This window comes from Nylanderia fulva, unplaced genomic scaffold (assembly GCF_048542155.1).
Source record: "Nylanderia fulva isolate GAGA-0341 unplaced genomic scaffold, ASM4854215v1 Scaffold34, whole genome shotgun sequence".
In the NCBI taxonomy this organism is placed as follows: Eukaryota; Metazoa; Arthropoda; class Insecta; order Hymenoptera; family Formicidae; genus Nylanderia; species Nylanderia fulva.
Window position 1 is genome coordinate 2,179,737 of NW_028190411.1, and position 20,172 is coordinate 2,199,908.

A 20,172-nucleotide genomic window follows, 5' to 3' on the forward strand; every position below is an offset into this window, starting at 1 on the left:
ATTGTTGTATTTATAATAAGGTCGATATGACTAAATTAATTTTTTAACATATTATTAGGATATTGAAAAAGACTGTCGTACAGTCGAAACGTTTATCTTAACTTTTGTATAGTATGACGTAAATTAATAAATAAATTTTTCAATTAATAGCATATAAGCTCGTTAAGTTGGCCTTTTATTATATCACATAAGAAAATACAATTTTTTCTACTGTGAAATAATATATGGAGAAATGTATTAAAATTTGATAATGTTTATACGTTTAATTTTAAAATAAATAACGTATCGATAATCCTCCCCCAAAGATAATAATTAGAACATATTAAAGCTGGAATTTAAAGAGAGAAATGTGCATTTTCTAAAGTGCGCATCGATTATAAAATCAACATTTTTGAATTATAACTGGATCTTTTTCTCATAAGCTTGTACATACGGATAATAAAAGTTATCTGTTCAAGAAATGCAAAACCACTCTGCGTATCAACTGATATAACTTATCATTTAGACCTATGCCTCACTGTTCAGATACGATATCCCGCAAATACTGAAATAAATTGTAATACATATTGTGTGTGTTCGATATTAGTAATATTTATTCACAGTTAAAAAATTCCTGTTCAATTTAACAGATATCACATGTCCCAAACGGTTCAGAGAAATTTTTGTGTTAATATTTTAACACAAAATAAATGCAAAACTTCAAATAATTTAAAACAAATTTTGTGTGAAATTAACATACTTTTAATGTAAAAATTACCAAAAAATATGTTAATTTTAGATTTTATCATCCCCACTTACATATATTATAAAATAGAAAATCAACATTTTTTTCCTGTAAATTTTAACAGATAAATTTTATTACTAATAAAATAGAACATATTTATTGTGTAAAATTAAAAATAGCTTTTTAAATTTTTTTAAATAAATTTATTTAAAAATTTTTATATAAATAAATTTTATATCAAACATGTAAGTAATTCCTCATTGTTTATATATATTAAAGATATAAGAAATATATAATATTTTTTTTATATATTATAACTATGTATTATAATTATATATACAATACAATGTACGTATAAAGATATGAGAAAATAAATTTAATATTAATATCAATAAGATTGATGAATTGGCATTTTTCGTCGTATCAATATAATTATTTTTTTATTTTAGAAAATGATTTATCTGTTGCTATTAGCTACTTATTTACAATGATGATTTGAAATATGATAATTAATACAAAATTGATGCAATATGTTAATAAATCTCGAGATATTAAATCGATACAAAAGTAGTTAGTTTTATAAAACGCATAGATATCTTAATAGACATATTAATATTAATGATCACGAAAAAAGCGAAAATCTGCTGATTTTGAATAAATATATATAAGTAAGCACAATAGATATTTGTATTTATTTCGTATTGTATTTTTTTTTAATTAACTACACGATATTTTACTTTATTTTATTCTATCTATTCTAATGTAAAATTCTAAATAATTAGTAATTAAAATGACATAATCAACCAAAAAAGTATAAAAACTAGATGCAACAGTAAATAGTCATACTTAGCTAAATTTAAATTTACAATATTGAACTCATTATCATAATTAAAAAGTGTCATTATAAATTAGAATTATGTTAATTACCGTCCACCTATATATGATTTCAAGCTATACGTTTAGAATGTAAATAAAAGATAAATAAATAAATTCAAATAAATATTTTTTTATTCGTTCATATAAAGAGATTTAAATTAACTTTGTAAAAGTATAATCTTGTGACATATCTATATGCACTTTGAACTTGAGTTTACAAATATTCTTTCATTTTCAAATAACAGCATATATCAGCGATATTATTATTGCTTACTTTAACCTAGCTAAAGATTAAAAGGTTAAAAAAAAATAAGTAGAAAAAATCCTTTTGTGCATGTATATGTGTGTGTCTAACAATTCTTACGCAAGTGCATATATTTAAGCAAATGTAAGCAGTAACTTATTCTTCCAATGACAAAGAAATATGTATTTTGACGTTTCTCTCCTGCTTTGTGTCTTCATCGATAACGATCATTGCAACGATCGTATAATAACTAATGTATTCTTAGCTCATAAACATGTATTTATGCACATTAATTTATCAATTTTAGAGAATTCAAAGTATCTTTCAAGATTCCAAGTAAGAAGAAAAATCAATGGGAATAACTTATTCGCATTTAACATCAAAGTAAATTAGGCATTGACATTTCAAGTATAAAAGAAAAACAAGAATTATTGTAAAAAAAATCTATACAGTAGGAAAATTTGTTAAAAACGGTCCTCGTTAAAATTATTGTGTTAAATATTTAACACATTTGTGTTAATTTAATATATTGTTGCGTGTTAATTGAACTTAAATGTTAAATTATTAAAACAACTGAAAAAAGTGTAAAAATGTAAAAAAGATGTAAAAATGACAAGATATTGTTTTATTAGTGACAAAATTTATCTGTTAATTTACAGAAAAAAATGTTGATTTTTTATTTTATAATATATAAGTAAGGATAAAATTTAAAATTGGCATATTTTTAGTTTTTTTTTTTTTTACATTAAAACTGTTACATATTTTACACAAAATTTTAAATTACTTGAAGTTTTACATTCATTTTGTATTAAAATATTAACACTACTTATTTGTGTCTCCATTTAACATATTCATATTATGTTAAATTAATACACAAATTTCTGTAAACGATTTAATTGATAACATGTGATATCTGTTTTAATATTTTATTCAAATCCTAAAATTTAATACAAGTTTTTCAACTGTGTAAAAAATTATCTTTAAAGGATCATACATGTTTGTAATACTAAAAAAAAATGCCTGAATTAATACATATTTAGTTCAATATTGCCAAAAAAATAAATCATTTATTTGAAACAAATCAATATTTGTTCTGAAAAGGATTTTCTTTTTTTTTTCAATAAATATTTTTCATATCAAATAAATATTATTAATTTCAAATAAATAATTCATTTGGCAGTATTAAAATAAATACTTATTCGAATTAAATAAATTTTTTTTCAGTGTACTAAATAAATATTCTTTCAAATTTAATTAATAATTTTAATTAATTAATTTTAATCAATATAAATTAATTTTAATATACATATATATATATATATATATATATATACTTAAACTTTCTTGTATATCTATCTCAATTACATTAGTAGTTCTTCTTCGTCTGAAGAATAATTAATTAAACATTTATCACATGTCATTAGTTATGGCGAGACAGGCTGCATGCATACATTCGACTGGATCTCGTTCTGAGACAGCCGGTTTGCTACACGCACATTGCGGAACGAAAGTAAGATTGCGAAAATACGCTCCCGAAAGCATTCCGTTTGGAGCGAGCGAGGAAGAATCGCGCGCAAATCCGGATCTTGCAATTTTGTTTTCGCAGGAAGGACATGCATTTCGGCGAAAGTGCGCAGGCGTTCAAAATTTTATTTATAATCCCTTCTTCTCGAAAAAAAGTTTCTTTGTATTCTAAAAAAAAAATTGTTAACTTGACTAAATCTTTCAACTAAATATTATTTCGTTAATTTAACATATATAAAAATATTTAAATTAAAATATAATATTATTAAATTTTTTTTAAACCAAGTTAAGTTAAAGTTAGTTGCTTATATAAAACTAATTTAATTAAGTTAAAAGTTTTATGAACAAAAAATTAACTCAGTTAAAGTTAAGATTAAATGATCTGAAATTAAATCAAAAGTTAATTTTTAAAAATATTATTTATATTAAATTAGAATTTTGTTTGTGTTAATTTTTTTTTAAATATACATACAATAACAGATAACAAAGAAATTTTGATTTTTATATAGAAATATATTTTTTAAATTACAATTGATGCCAAATAAACATAAAAAAATAAATTTAAGGTCAAAAATAACTAGTTGAAGTTGAAAATTAATTCATTTTAAATTAACTAAGCTAATTGTAAGTTAAAAGTTATTAACTTTTTTTTAACTTTTAACTAATTAACTAGTTATTACCCAATCCTGATTATAAGATTTCATACCTATACGTGAAAAGAATTTATTAAAAATCTCTACTCGAAGGGGATGATTTTTCACGTCAAGCTGTTCTTCAAGAATCTTTTGATTGGGGAGGATCTTCACAGATGATTGAATCAAACGACCAGCTTGTCTATTTAAAGAGCAGCTGCACGAAGAAATTCTTTTCTTTTTCCCCGCATCAAACTGTGTGTGACACAAATACAGAGTGTCCAGCAAACTCAATGAAAAAGATCCCCTGACTTTTTCAGATTTTTCAAGACCAAAAATTAATTTCTTCCCCGACTTTTTAGTATTATTTTTTTTCAAATATATAATTTGCATATATCTATCAATTAAATGTTAAATTATGAAATCCTTGAGATATTTTTACGCTGTAGATGAATCGATTTTTAACAACACAGAAAATTAGCGTGCTGGGAGTCAAGAAAAAATTCATATTTATTTAATAAAAAATTTCAAATTATTGAGAAAAATGTAGAATAATGTGAAAAAATCCAGATAAATACACGGAGAAAATTTTCTCTTAGAATTTACCCTGAAAATCATGGTAATCGTGGTCAATATGGTATTAAAAAAATTTTTCTGATTAATATTTACCACAATAAAAATATTAATATAGGTACATAATAAAATTAATCGAGTATATTTTATATTTTATTGTGTTAAATATTAATATTTTTATTGTGGTAAATATTAATCAAAAACTTTGATAAAATTCTTCCAATATAGCATATTGTTCACGATTACCCTGCACTGTAAAAAAATATGTAATATATTACACAAAAATATGTAAAAATACATAAAAATAATAAGTGTAAAATTACACAATAAATAATAGAAATCTTTACCTTTTCATTATTTATCATGTAATTTTACATTTATTATTTATGTAATTTTACATATTTTTGGGTAATATATTACATATTTTTTTACAGTGTGATTTTCAGGATAAATTCTAAGAGAAAATTCTCTGTAAAAAAATATGTAATATATTACACAAAAATATGTAAAATTACATAAATAATAAGTGTAAAATTACACAATAAATAATAGAAATCTTTACCTTTTCATTATTTATCATGTAATTTTACATTTATTATTTATGTAATTTTACATATTTTTGTGTAATATATTACATATTTTTTTACAGTGTGATTTTCAGAATAAATTCTAAGAAAAAATTCTCTGTAAAAAAATATGTAATATATTACACAAAAATTTGTAAAATTACATAAATAATAAGTGTAAAATTACACAATAAATAATAGAAATCTTTACCTTTTCATTATTTATCATGTAATTTTACATTTATTATTTATGTAATTTTACATATTTTTGTGTAATATATTACATATTTTTGTACAGTGTGATTTTCAGGATAAATTCTAAGAGAAAATTCTCTCATCTTTTCCCTGACAATTCCAGATTTACAAAATTCCCTGACAACCTGGGACCCCGGTTCTCCAGGTTTCCCTGACCGCTAGACACCCTGAAATACTTGTCTGACTGAACTATTAATACATACACAGAAAGAATTTCCCGGGGGTTCTTTCTCAGGTCAATATTCGAGGAGGGAAAAAATAGTTGCGACTTGAATTTCTCCGCGAGAGTCTCGCGATAAATTTTTCCTCTCTAGAAGCTCCCCTAGAGGCTCTCTTGCTCTACACTGGCGGAAGTGCGGACGCGTACCAGAGCGGTCACCCACCCATCCACCCATCCACCCATCCGGAGACTTCGCTTTAATAGACGTTTCTACTGCACTGTTGATAATGGTTGCGGTCGTCTTATAGTCAGACATCTCTGACAACGGCCGATGGCTCCGCACGCTCGCGCCGCCGACCAGCTGTCGCGATTGTGGTGGTAGTAGCGATGGAAAATTCGTGCTCGGTAGAGAAGCTCTATAGCCGAACGCGGTTTAGTCGCGATTCGCACACGAACGGCGACGCTTCGCGCACAACTTATTCCAAATTCGTCCGCGCGTTTCATAGGCAGATTCCGAGGGTTGCTCCGAGCTTACAAGAGTGAGTAACTCGCCACAGTACAAGATGTGTCTTCTTCTTCGAAACGGTCCCCGTTCAAATTTTTGTGCTGAATATTTCACACATTCATGTGTTAATTTAACATGTTAGTTGAACTTAAGTGTTAAATTATTAAAACTGAAAAAATGTTAAATAACACAATGTGTATCTATTTTTAATTTTACACGATAAATGTGTTCTGCTTTGTTAGTGACAAAATTTATCTGTTACAATTTACAAGAAAAAAATATTGATTTTCTATTTTATAATATAAGTGGAGATAATAAAATTTAAAATTAACATATTTTTTGTTAATTTTCACAAGTACGTTAATTTTACACAAAATTTATTTTAAATTATTTGAAGCTTTGCATTTATTTTGTGTTAAATATTAACACCCATTTAACATATTCACAAAATTTCCAAATATAAATATATATATATATATATATACATATATATATATTTATTTATATATGTGTATATATATATATATATATATATATATATATGTGTGTGTGTGTGTGTGTGTGTGTGTGTAGGTGGGTGTGTGTGTAGGTAGAACAATTTACTGATTATGTCGCGTTTTTAACCTTAACGGGTTGTATCAAACTGGTTCTTTCAAGAAATTGCAGTCTCCTGTCTGTCTTTAATCCTGACAAACGCAAGCAGACGTGTCGCAAGAACTACGCAAGATGTGTGTTATAAACAGCGTGTGTACAGTGTGCAATTCTGTTCTTCGAACCCATCCTTTCTACTTGTTTTCAATTATTCTGATAGGCAACATATTAGCACATATCCTTTGGATTGGAAAATAATCACCTTTTAAGTACTTCAGATTTTCCTCAATCAATATTAATTTAAAATTTTATTATAATGTATAGTTTGTTTAAAACTAAGTAAACTAATTATTTAAATTAAATAAATTTGTATAATTTTACTCATTTTTAATGCTGTGAGCAATAACACATTAACTTATAGTGGAAATTTTTGAATTCTTTATTATCCAAACATCGGTTAAAAAAAAAAAAAAACATAAACATAGTTTGTCCTGTGTTATACACACGCGATCAATTCCAGTAATTTGAATCCTTATAAAAATATTATATTTTTTGACGAAACGTAAAAATATTGATATCTTAAAAAAGCAAAAAACAAGATATAATATACATTATTGTGCAATGAAAAAAAATTTAGTTAATTCTTATAAGTATTTATTTCACTACTGTCACATAAATCATTTATTTGAAGTTAATAATATTTATTTAATACGAAAAATATTTATTTCATATAAGAAAATCCTTTTTAAGACAAATAAATATTTATTTGTTTCAAATAAATGTGATTTATTTGACAATATTGAACTAAATATGTATTAATTTTATTATTTTTTTCAGTATGTCTAAAAAAATAAGACATAATATCATTATCAAAAAGAAATTACATATTTAATTGACAAATGAATTATCTGTGACTTAAAGATAGCGATAATATAAAAATCTAATCCGTATATGGAAAGTTTATCGAATATTCAAAAATATAAAATTTGTTTATAAAAGAATATTAAATATCAAACGTTTAAAATCTCGAGTTGATTATTTTAAAAAATTCATAATCTCTAAACCGATTTTAATTCGGATAAAGAAGTTCTATATTGTATTAAAGAACTGAAACATCGTATTAAATAAAATGTTCGTAAAGTAAAAAAAACCCAAATTTTAAACATGTAGCATTTTAAAACAATTGCTTATATGTGTGTGTGTATTCTATAATATTTCTATCAGTTTTTATATTTCTTATTGACATAATTATAGACAGACATTACTTTGTAATAGCCTGATTACTTGTAACAAGAGAAATTTAAGACATACATGATCTTATAAGACAATCTTGAACTTCACAAATTATCAAACATTATATAAATATTCAGAATTTTAAAGACTGAATAAAAAAACTCTTGCAAAACCAGCAGCATTTAAAGTTATTTCCATTTTTCACTACACATAAATCTGCATTGTAATACATTAATCATACAGACTAGAAGTTTTGTAGTATAATAATGAAAAAAAATTATGTTTTATATTATAATTTTTTATTATTAAAAATTTTTTATATTATTAAATATTAATTTTTTTATTATTTTTTTATTATATATCATATAAAAAAAAATTTTCTCCTTGACACTCGAGAGAGATATAATTTTAACGTAATATCAGAATCATCCAATTTTGTAAAAGAAGATTGAATTAAAAAAAAAAAGGGTCAAGGTAAAAAATAAAAGAAAGCAAGGCTGCACAAATATAAATGAGAGGAGAACGTTACCAAGTTATTCTGCGTCTGGTTCAGACATACTCCGACATATTCGCAGAAAAATGTGTACACATATAAGGGAGAATGGGAAGAAATCATCTCATTCACTACCTTCACGGTCAAGATTGACCACTTAAAATGTGGTCTTATATGCTAGCATTTGTACGAAACAGTGTTCGTTGTTATAATTTCTAAGTAGATACACTGAAAAAAATTTAGTTAATTCTTATAAGTATTTATTTCAATACTGTTAAATAAATCATATATTTAAAACTAATAATATTTATTTAATACATGAAAAATATTGATTTGATATAAGAAAATCCTTTTCAAAACTTGGTTAAGTACACTGAAAAAAAATTTGTTAAATTAATACATATTTATTTCAAATAAATGATTCATTTGACAGTATTGAACTAAATATGTATATTAATTTAATAATTTTTTTTCAGTGTATTTAACTAATTGTAAGACAAACACAAAAAAGAGACGCATTTTCAAATACAATTAATTATTTAGAAGAGAATCCGCAAATTATCAAAAAGAATTTTTTGACAAATTAGATCGCGAAAAAGTTATATTTTTATATAGTGTATATTATTATACAATATACAGAGTGTGTGAAAATCCCCGGAACGATTTAATATTTCGGAAAGAAAGTATTTTATAAAAAAAAATGTTTTTCAAACAAAAATTATGTATTTCCATTTAGTAATTTGAACAATTTGATCTTAGATGACATTATCAATTACCATCACAGAAAAAACAGTATCCTCGAAAGAATGCAAATATGTCTTGATTCAAGTATATCCTCATAATAGCGCCAAATATAAATAATCTTGGATAAAGAATACTTTATCCTTAAAACAAAAATGCAAAAAGTATATAATTCTTAGTTCAAATGTAACTAAGTTTTATTTTTACCATATAATGATTTTAAAACAAGAATATATCTTAAAGATAAAATATACTTCACACAAACTTATTTATTATTATAAGGCAAATGAAGATTTGTGATTACAAAGAGCATTCTATGCTTAAATAAATCAAATAGCGATCAAGAATAAAAATTGTGAATCCAAGGATTCCGTTTTTTCTATAAATGAGATCATAATTTGACATAATATGTTGCATAAACTAGTGAAGTATCTCATAAAATATTCATTTTTCGATTATCCTATCACAATATTCTTATGCAAAACAATGAGAATTGATGTAAAGTAAACATTGCTTTCAAAAAGTAATTGCTATTAGTTGCACATTACAGATCTCTTTTTTACAATTATATAAGAATAAATATTTCTATTTTTTTGTACCAATTAATTCCTCTCATTATTTTGTACGCATAAAATAATAGAGATAAGATCATCGAAAAATGAGTATTTACAAGATGTGTAAGATAGTAGTTTATGTAAGATTATGTTTAATTACGTATGTTATGAGTATTTACAAGATGCAAGATAGTAGTTTATGTAAGATTATGTTCAATTAAAATAGAAAATATTTTGTACACTATTCACTTTTTGATTATCCTACCCTTATAACTTTTTATGCCAAAAATTACAAGGAATCGTTTTATATAAAAAAAAAAAATATGATAGTTCCATTTAAAAAATTCAAGATAATTTTGATATAACCTTTATAATGTCATTTAAGGTCAAACTATTCAAATCGCTAAATTTTTTTAAAAGTTACAATTTTTGTTTAAAATATTTTTTCGTAAAATGCTTCCTTAGATCGTTCCGGGAATTTTTTCTAGTGATAAAGGCATAAAAATAATTAGTATGGCTATTTTTATCGAACAAAACATAAATACTCGATGTGATAAAACTGTTATTGATAATATATATTACTTATTTCGCTTACCTAGCATAATACAATTATATTTGTCAAATAACTTTATATTTAATTTTTCTTATATATATTTAGATTTTTTCAATCACATATATTATATATTATATATTCAATTATGGAGGAGATAAAAAAATGATTTATATTCATTATAGAAAAACATACTTATAATGAATGACTGAATATATCTATTATATAATATTTTCATGAATTTTTTATTAGCATTTTTATATATTAGCATGTATAATATATATTATATATTATACATTATTATATAATATTATATATTATACATTATTATATATGTAGATCTGATTGGATCTACATATCTGATTGGACAAAAAAAGATTTTTTATTTATTTAAACTTGTTGACAGAAAATTAAAATTCAGACACGTTTATTACAGGTTTTTCGTATACTATACGTATAAAAGATTGGCGAGCGTTTTGTCACTCAAACGTGCCGTACCACCGTGTGACCTTGCATTTTGAAACGTTTACAGAATCGCGTGATTAATCGCTTTTTCTGTCTTTCCAAAGCATCAGATAATAATGTTCATGTCAGTTTTTAAAAAACGTTAATTAAAAAGGACGTTAACAAATGGATATAACAGCCGACCATCAATAAAAAAATTTATTTTACTACTTCAAACCTTTGTTTGGTATTTAATAATTTATTGTTTAATAAATAAAAAAATTTAAATAACAATTTACAAAACAGTATAACGTAACAAATTGCGAATATAAACAAAAATATTTTTCTATATTATAAATGTGTATTTAAATATTTATTTATATCAAAATATTGTATATTGAATTTATTTTCAACAAAAGACTTAAAAATATGTATCTCAAATAATGAGATAAAAAAACATTCGCGTTAAAATATAAAAATTTTTTTTTTTTTTATCTACTCCGTAATCGAATATATAATATATGTGATAGAAAAAAATACGTATCTAAGAGAGAACAAATATAAAGTTATTTGACAAGTAGCTGTACTATTCTAGGTATGTGAGATAGGTGCAACAATGATATCATCGTGCGTTCGCGTATCACAATATACGACACGCAATCAGTACATACAGCCTACGATTACAGCAGTAACCTAGTTCTTTTCGAGATAGAAGGCCGAATGCACTTGCAGATCTAATATTTCTAAAACTAGCATTACTTGGAAAAATACAACAGGAGCTTAGAGAAAAATTCAAGTACGAAGTCTAAATATATACTGGCAAACTCTTTCCTTCTGACTCTCGGCTGTAAATGGCAAGTACTTAAGAGTCACTGTAAGAACAATTAAAGTTCATTCCAAAGTTCAGGGAATCGTTAAATACCAGCGAAGTTTCTTCACGCGTGTTTTACGCCAATAAAAAAATTGAAGGGTCAATTTGCAATTTTTACGAATCATCTCCGTGAACGACAACGTGATATTAATCATTACAAAATATAAAAGTGCTATTCCGAGACTGAGATTGACATATAAATTAATGTACAATTTAAGGAGAAATAATAATAAGAGGGCATAGACGACATAATCTCGAAATAATTACATTTCTATCAAAAGATATTTCCTTTGTGTGTAACTTGTTATTATGACTAATGTAATTCCTTCTGCGCATAACGAATATTATATAATACAATGGAGACATATATTATGGCTATGTAATAGAGTGGTGCATTATATGTAGCCTTGCTGTCAAGTTTAAATTAATATACAGAGCAAACAAATATGCGTGCAAACAAAATTTTTTAAAATTATAATTCAACATTTTTTTCTTCCTACAAAAATATAGCCAAAAAGAAGTATATCATCTTTTCGTTGTTTCTACAAATAGAAAGAGAGAAAATAAATTAAATTAATAAATTAAACTAAATTAAATTAATTAATCATTAATCTCTCGCAATTCTTTTAAAGTAAAATATTTTATTATTCTGACAAAAAATACCTGAGACTCTATCTATCAAAAAAAATTAATAAATTATTAGTTCTAATGTAAAATTACTTGGAAAAATAATATAAAAATAATATAAATAATATAAATTATTATTAAAAATAAATATATATATATATAAAAATAATGAAAATAATATAAATTATTCTATTTTAAGCAAATTAATTTAGGAGAAGATTTAGGGCAAAAACACATTGCGATTAGCTGTATCACGACTTGGCCACAACATACGACAGATGTAGAAGAATATAATCGCATGGAGAGAGAGTGGTATCGCGCGCTTAAACTGGTTATAAAACGCCGGCAGCGATTTATATGTTACTTCATTGCGTATTATTATGTGGAAATATGACCTTATTGACACCAGATTACTTCTATATGCGTTTTGCAAAAGAATTTATTAATTTATTTAAAATTCGAGTTAACATTCACAAATTGCATGATATTCAAGATTTCTCTTCTATTTTCCTCTCGACAGTTTTCACAGAGTATTGCAAAAAAAATCATAATTGCAAAATAAATCATCAATTGCATAAACTCACAAACACATTTGAAACGCAGACCTTTTTTACTTATCCGAAAAAATGATATATATTTTTGTTATGCGGATAATTGATAGATGCTCTATTATAGCTTTGATAAATTCTTTGCAAAATAAATTGATTGCATAATTGCAAAATCAATCAATTGCATAAACTCACACACACACACATTTGAAACACAGACCTTTTTACTTATCCGAAAAAATATATTTTTGTTATGCGGTTAATTAATAGATACTCTTAATAAATTCTTTGCGTTGGCAAAAATAATGTATTAAAAATCACGGAATATTATTAATATTATAATACAAATTATAACCAAAATTTTGTTTCTTGCAGATTGATATATTAAATAGCCATGGTTAAAGCATACAACGGAGCGTTAGTCCTGGCGGATGTTTTGCTGCTTATTTTGAAGATCTTATATTACATCTGCGAGAGCGTGTATAGATTTTTCATCCCAGCAGAAGAAAAGAGTGTTGTTGGTGAGATCGTTTTAGTACGTATCGACTTTACAATATACGAGTATATTTGCATTACTAAATTACATATCAATCTTTATAATTGATTAATTCAGCCTGAGTTTTAAAATTTTTTGTCGGAAAAACTCCTTCATGTATATCTGTTGTGTTATCTTTTTAGTTTTTTTATACATAGAAACTTACGTAAGTTTCTATGTATAAAAAAACTAAAAAGATAACACAACAGATATACATAAAGGAGTTGTTCCGACAAAAAATTTTAAAACTCAGACTGAATTGATCAATTATGATCACTTACGTAAGTTTCTATGTATAAAAAAACTAAAAAGATAATACAACAGATATACATAAACTGATATACATTTAATTTAATGCAAGAATGATTTAATTAATTTGCAGTATTATTTTTTCTTCACACACACACATTTACTCTTTATAAGCCACTTAAAAAATAATTCTGCAAATCATCTAAATCATTCTTACATTAAATTAACTAAAAAAAAAAAAAACAGCGTAATTATTGCAACTCTAGATGACGATATATCAATCATTAAACAATCTTTGATAACTCAGAAATAAATATTTTTATCGGCTCTCAATATAAAGAATATAAGTATGCTGCCTTCTAAGCCGGGCAATAGAGCCAAGGAAACGAAACGAAAAATTAATTAAACGGAACTGTATCTCAATTTGATAAAAATATTTATTTCTGAATTTATTCACGCCTGGGCTAATCACGGCGGTATTTACTAACATCTACTTAAAAGGCAAATGAAAAATATGGGATCGAAAGGGTCTGAATAGCTTAGTTGGTAAGAGCCGTCGCCCGGAAAGTGAAAGACGCGGATTCGATTCCCGCTTCAGCGACTTTTCGGACCTATATTTTTCTCGCTTATTTCTCCATATGTAAGTTTCGAAATTAATTTATATGTGGAACTTTGGGATCTCAAATTGAGATACAGTTCCGTTTAATTAATTTTTCGTTTCGTTTCCTTGGCTCTATTGCCCGGCTTAGAAGGCAGCATACTTATAATCTTTGATAACGTTAAAAATAGCTAAATAGTAAATAATTTTTTTCTTTATAAGAAGCTATTATTATGTCGTACATCATTCCGCGCAAATTGTAATACAAATAATGAAAAATAAATGTCTAATTATCACGTACTATTCATTGAATAAGTTCGCTCATAATTAACAGATTTAATGCCCTTTTTAAAAAAATATATGATTAACGCATTCCTCGTAAAGAATTTAGAAAATTATATAAATTTTACTTTTTGCACGCTTTATTCAATTTTAAAGCAGATTTGGAATGGAAGTAAATTAATATTTATAAAATATTTATTGAAATTTTTTATGTTAAAATTATTTATGCTAAATTTATTATCCTTATTTATGCTAAAATAAATGACATTTAATATTTATTATGTTGTATTATGTGTATTAATTTTATTTACGTTTGTCTCTGGAAAAGATAAAAATAAATTTGAGAAGATGTATAGAAATTATATAATAACAGTGTCCAGCAAACTTAATGAAAAAAATTCTGTGACTTTTTCAGATTTTCCAGAAATTAATTTTTTTCCTTCTAATATTATTTTTAGTATTATTTAGTATCAGTATTTTTCAGTATTATTTAACCTTTTTAGTATTATCTTTTCCAAATATATAATTTGCATATACTTATATGATATAAATGTCAAATGCCAATTAAATGTTAAATCATGAAATTCTTAAAATATTTTTGCCCGGTTTGCCAGATTTCCTTGACTAAATAACCCTGAATAATCACATATATTGTCTATACAGATAACCGGCACGGGACATGGAATCGGAAGAGAACTGGCACTTCGCTATGCATCTCTGGGTGCAACAGTGGTATGTTGGGATTTAAATGAAGTATCAAACCAGGAGACCTTGAATCAGATAAAAAAGGCGGGAGGAGCGACCGCAGCATACGCATATCAGTACGTATTTGATTTTCAACAGCAGTACATTGAAAAAAATGACTAAATTAATAAATTCTGTGACTTTTTCAGATTTTCCAGAAATTAATTTTTTTCCTTCTAATATTATTTTTAGTATTATTTAGTATCAGTATTTTTCAGTATTATTTAGACTTTTTAGTATTATTTTTTCCAAATATATAATTTGCATATATTTATATGATAAATGTCAAATGCCAATATTTATTTGCCACTCCCGAATGAATCATTTATTTAAAATAAATTTTTTATTTGTTTGAAAAAAATTCTTATATCAAATAAATATTATTAATTTCAAATAAATAATTCATTTGACTGTATTGAAATAAATATATACTTATTCAAATTCAATAAATTTTTTTTTTTCAGTATATATATGTGTGTGCATATAATAGAAATTAAAATTTGATGTATATAGAACAAATTCGATCGAGTTCTAACGAAACATCTTTATCTCGTTATATGCAGATGCGACGTGTCGAAAAGAGAAGAGGTCCTCAGCGTTGCTGAAAGAGTGAAGAAAGAAGTCGGTGATGTTACTATTTTAGTTAACAATGCTGGTATAATGCCCTGCCACGCCTTCCTCGATCATACATCCGATGAAATTAGCCGGATCTTCAACATTAACGTGCTGGCTCATTTCTGGGTAAATGAATAAGAGAGTTAATTGAACGTACAAACACACATGCGCCTGATGAAAGTCTTTTTATACAATATACATACGCGGGTGCTACCTTTTAAACAGAAATAATCTAAAATGATTCTAAGTAAATAATTGTATTAAAAAATATAAAATATTTTTAATGTAGAATTATTGCATATTATAGAAAATGTGGCTTGCGAGTAAAAAAATATTTTATTTATTCATGAATAATGCATAATAATTACATTTTTTGTTGTTTTTATAATAATTTATTATTTATAAAAATATGTTATTTTAGAGAATTATTTTATTAAAAATATTAAATATTTCTTATTTTTCTCTTTCTAAAATCAAATATTTTTAACATAAAATAAAGAATAAATTATAATAAAAACATAAAAAATGTAATAATTAAGCATTATTCGTAAAAGTAAAATATTTCTTATTCGCAACCTGCATGCTCTATAAATTTATTTGTGTTTCATTATTTTTATATGATATTTTAGATGCTGCAAGCGTTTCTCCCAAGCATGATCGAGAAAAATTACGGCCACGTAGTTGCGCTCTCATCACTGGCAGGAATCGGTGGCCTTCCGAATTTAGTTCCCTATTGTGCTTCGAAATTCGCAGTTAGAGGTAAGCGAGCTCGTATATATATATAACTCAATTTTAATATCGTATTTTTTAATCTCACGTGTCACGCAATGTGAATATTGCAGGGCTTATGGAATCAATTAGCGAGGAATTACGGATATCTAGCAAAGGAAAATCATTAATCAAATTCACCACAATTTATCCGTACATGGTAGACACCGGACTTTGCAAGAATCCAAAAATAAGGTAAGATTATATACCAGAAAGTGAATGTACATGTAGTCATAAAGGATATTTTGTAATACACAACAATGTAATTTTACGTAATTTTGCATGCTTATTATCGATAATTGTGCTGCGTGAATGTGCTGTATAAAATAATTATGTGCAAAACTGATTTGTAAAATTGTGTCTTTCGCGATATATTTGCAAATCACACTGATAAGTATATGGATACGCACAAGTATAATTAACCACATATTTATTAATTATAACTCTTATAACTCTTTCTTTTACAAGCAGACTAAATTTTTGGATGCGAGGTGAGCTGCAATTTTTTGTAGTAGAAAAAAAATGTATAAAACACACGTATAAGACATGAAATTAATTTATAAATTTTGTTTATTTGATGTCTTACGTCAAAAGCACACATGCACTTTTTATTTAGCGTGTTCTAGTAAACTACACGGAGAGAATTTTCTCTTAGAATCATGGACAATATGGAAGAATTTTATAAGAATTTTTCTGATTAATATTTATCACAATAAAAGATATTAATATGTACATAGTAAAATTCATCGAACATATTTTATATTTTATTGTGGCAGATATTACAATTTTAATCAGAGAAATTCTTATAAAATTCTTCCAATTGTCCGCATGATTGCCATGATTTTCACAGTATAGAAAAATTTGTGTTATCTTGTTAAAAACGTTCCCTGTTAAAATTTTGATGTTGAATTATTAAAACAACTGGAGAAAAGGGAAAAATAACACATAGTGTATCTATCTTTAATTTTATACAATAAATATGTTCTGCTTTATTAGTGACAAGATTTTTCTATTAAAATTTACAGGAAAAAATGTTGATTTTTTATTTTATAATATATAAGTGGGGATGATAAAATCTAAACTTAACATATTTTTTGTTAATTTTTACATTAAAATTATGTTAATTTTACACAAATTTTATTTCAAATTATTTGAAGTTTTGCATTTCTTTTGTGTTAAAATATTAACACAATATTTGTGTCTTCATTTAACGTATCCATATTATGTTAAATTAATAAAAAAATTTCTGTAGACCGTTTGCCGGGACATGTGATATCTGTTAAATTTAACTGAAATTGTTCAACTGTGCAGGGTAAATTCTAAGAGAAAATTCTCTTTGTGTATGAAATAAAATTCTTAATTTTTTTTATTATCAATAACGGTAATTATTTTATTTTTAATAGGTTTCCGAATGCCATGCCTTTGGTCTCACCGGGGAAAGCAGCATCCGAAATAATCCTTGCGCAGAGGCGCGGCTACCGAGAGAGATCTGTGCCTGCGATATGGCTAACATTAAGCGTAATGTTAAGGTAAAATCCATGCAAATTTCCGAAATATATAAAAATCCTAAGATTTAAAGTTATAATCAATAATGTAAAAAAGGGCGTCAAGGACAAATTGATATTTCTATAGAAAAAGAGTAGAGTAAAAAAAGAGACATACACTGAAAAAAAAAAAAATTATTGAACTCGAATGAATATTTATTTCAATACTGCTTAATAAATCATTTATTTGATGTAAGAAAATCCTTTTCAAATAAATGATTGATTAAGCAGTATTGAAATAAATATTAATCAATTTAATAATTTTTTGTTCAATGTAGTAGCAAAAGTCAATTCGACTTTTTTGATGAAATTAGTATTTAATAATAGTTACTAGATTTTTTTTCGTAACATACATTGCGCATTATTAATTTTTTCCATTAATACCTGTCACAGGTTTCTAAGACGTTATATAGGTAAATGAAGATGCGAAAAGACACGTGTAACGTCAAGTGTATACATATTATAATTTTTATTTCAGAAATTTTCCCGACCACGCGTTATACAGTATGATAGACTTCTTTGACAGCGGCGTCGAGGCAGACAGCTAACAGATACAAGAAACGCTCATACATCTATGTATAAAAATAATCTGAAAAACAAATTTATGAATAAATGTTTTTTATACGATTGTTCATTATGTTAACACATTATTTATAAGAAATAAGTAAATCGATATTGTCAACGATTTTTAAACTGCGATAGATGATTTTTATATTGTTTGACTACGTATGAATTCGAAAAGACATTTATAGTTTTCTTGCTTCTCCTTTCCGGTACTTCTATATATGCAAATGAAAATAATTATTGTCATTAATTTATCGTAAATAATTATAATTATGTTGTAAACGGAGGTAATGTGCGTAAACGCAGTAGATGTTTTATACGTAATGCTAAGCAGGATAAGTAGAGTAAGTAAAACTTCTTTAGAAATGTATCGTGTAATTAAAAAATAAGATAAAGCATTTTTATTGCGAACAAAAAATATTATGCGACAAAACGTAATATATATTAATTGGTGATATAACTATTATTTTATATATACATACATATGTATATATATTTATATATATATATATTTATATATACGCATATATAATTATAATTATATATCTGTGACTTATTACTCGGAGGTCGCATATATAGTAATGTCTATTTCCTATCGATAATGTAAACTTTAGTAGATTGATGATTCGATGTACTCAGATCTCAAGCTGTTATAGCACATATTTACTATAAAAAGTAAAAAAACAGAGATAAAAATATAAGCAGTCAATTATATAACATATCCTTATTGTACGCACATATTCTATAGGTATAGAATATAAAAGCTGCAAACGCAATTTCAATGCAACATTCATTTATGCTGTATCGAGATATAAGTTCGTATCTAATCTGTCTATTACATTTACTGTATTTTTCTGCCAAATAATTATTAATATTCAAACAAATATTGTAAAAATAAAAGATATAATTGTTAAGTAATGGAATAAATAAACATTTCACTATAAAAGAATTTAAGATTATTTTTATTGTACTTATTTTTTTTTTAAATTATGTTTTTGTAATTATAATATCAATTATAAATTCAACTAGAAAATAATAAGACAGAACAAAAATAAGATCTGTTTTTATTTCATGTCTTAATGTAAAATTAAAATATATAAAAAAGCAAAGACACATAAGCCTTAGCTTATATTAAATATGAGCTGTTTTTTTATTTTAAAATTTAAATATAAGGAATTTAAATATAGAGAATATTATAAAGGTAAATACAATTAAACAATTGAGAAAATTAGGTAAATTATAAAAAATAAATTTGAATAAATGACGATGTAATCATATGTATATTGATTTAATATCATATTATCTAATAAAGGAACGATCAAAATTAAATATTCCTCACTGATTTTAATCGACTTTGAATATGTTGTACAGTGTAGAGCATTAAAATAATATTAAACCTATTTTTTAACTGCCTATCTTAATGTTAAATCATAAAACTTTTATTTGAAACATTTTTTCATATTTTTTACAGTTTCGATAGTATTCGCTCAGGAATAAAAAAAAATCGGTTTTTTTCAAGGCAATATTTCACCTCATAAACATCGAGACACGCAACTAAAAAA

The 20,172-nt window shown here is 25.1% G+C and overlaps 2 protein-coding genes across 4 annotated transcripts in view; one reads left to right on the plus strand and one right to left on the minus strand.

The window, feature by feature from the left end:
* The window catches only part of LOC114937501 (uncharacterized), a 67,352-nt gene that overhangs the window by 41,731 nt on the left and 5,449 nt on the right, over positions 1–20,172 (minus strand). The window lies entirely within an intron of this gene.
* LOC114937472 (short-chain dehydrogenase/reductase family 16C member 6-like) lies at positions 5,861–18,680 on the plus strand. Of its 2 annotated transcripts, none has more exons than XM_029310928.2 (8): positions 5,861–6,093; positions 13,087–13,246; positions 15,039–15,196; positions 15,683–15,860; positions 16,364–16,493; positions 16,577–16,697; positions 17,906–18,031; positions 18,525–18,680. In XM_029310928.2, exons 2-8 carry the CDS (start codon positions 13,106–13,108, stop codon positions 18,592–18,594), a joined length of 924 nt encoding a protein of 307 aa, XP_029166761.1. In that variant the 5' UTR covers positions 5,861–6,093; positions 13,087–13,105; the 3' UTR covers positions 18,595–18,680. The 2 variants fall into 2 exon arrangements, with proteins under 2 accessions (XP_029166761.1, XP_029166763.1); XM_029310930.2 differs by lacking the exon at positions 5,861–6,093 and adding an exon at positions 11,387–11,519.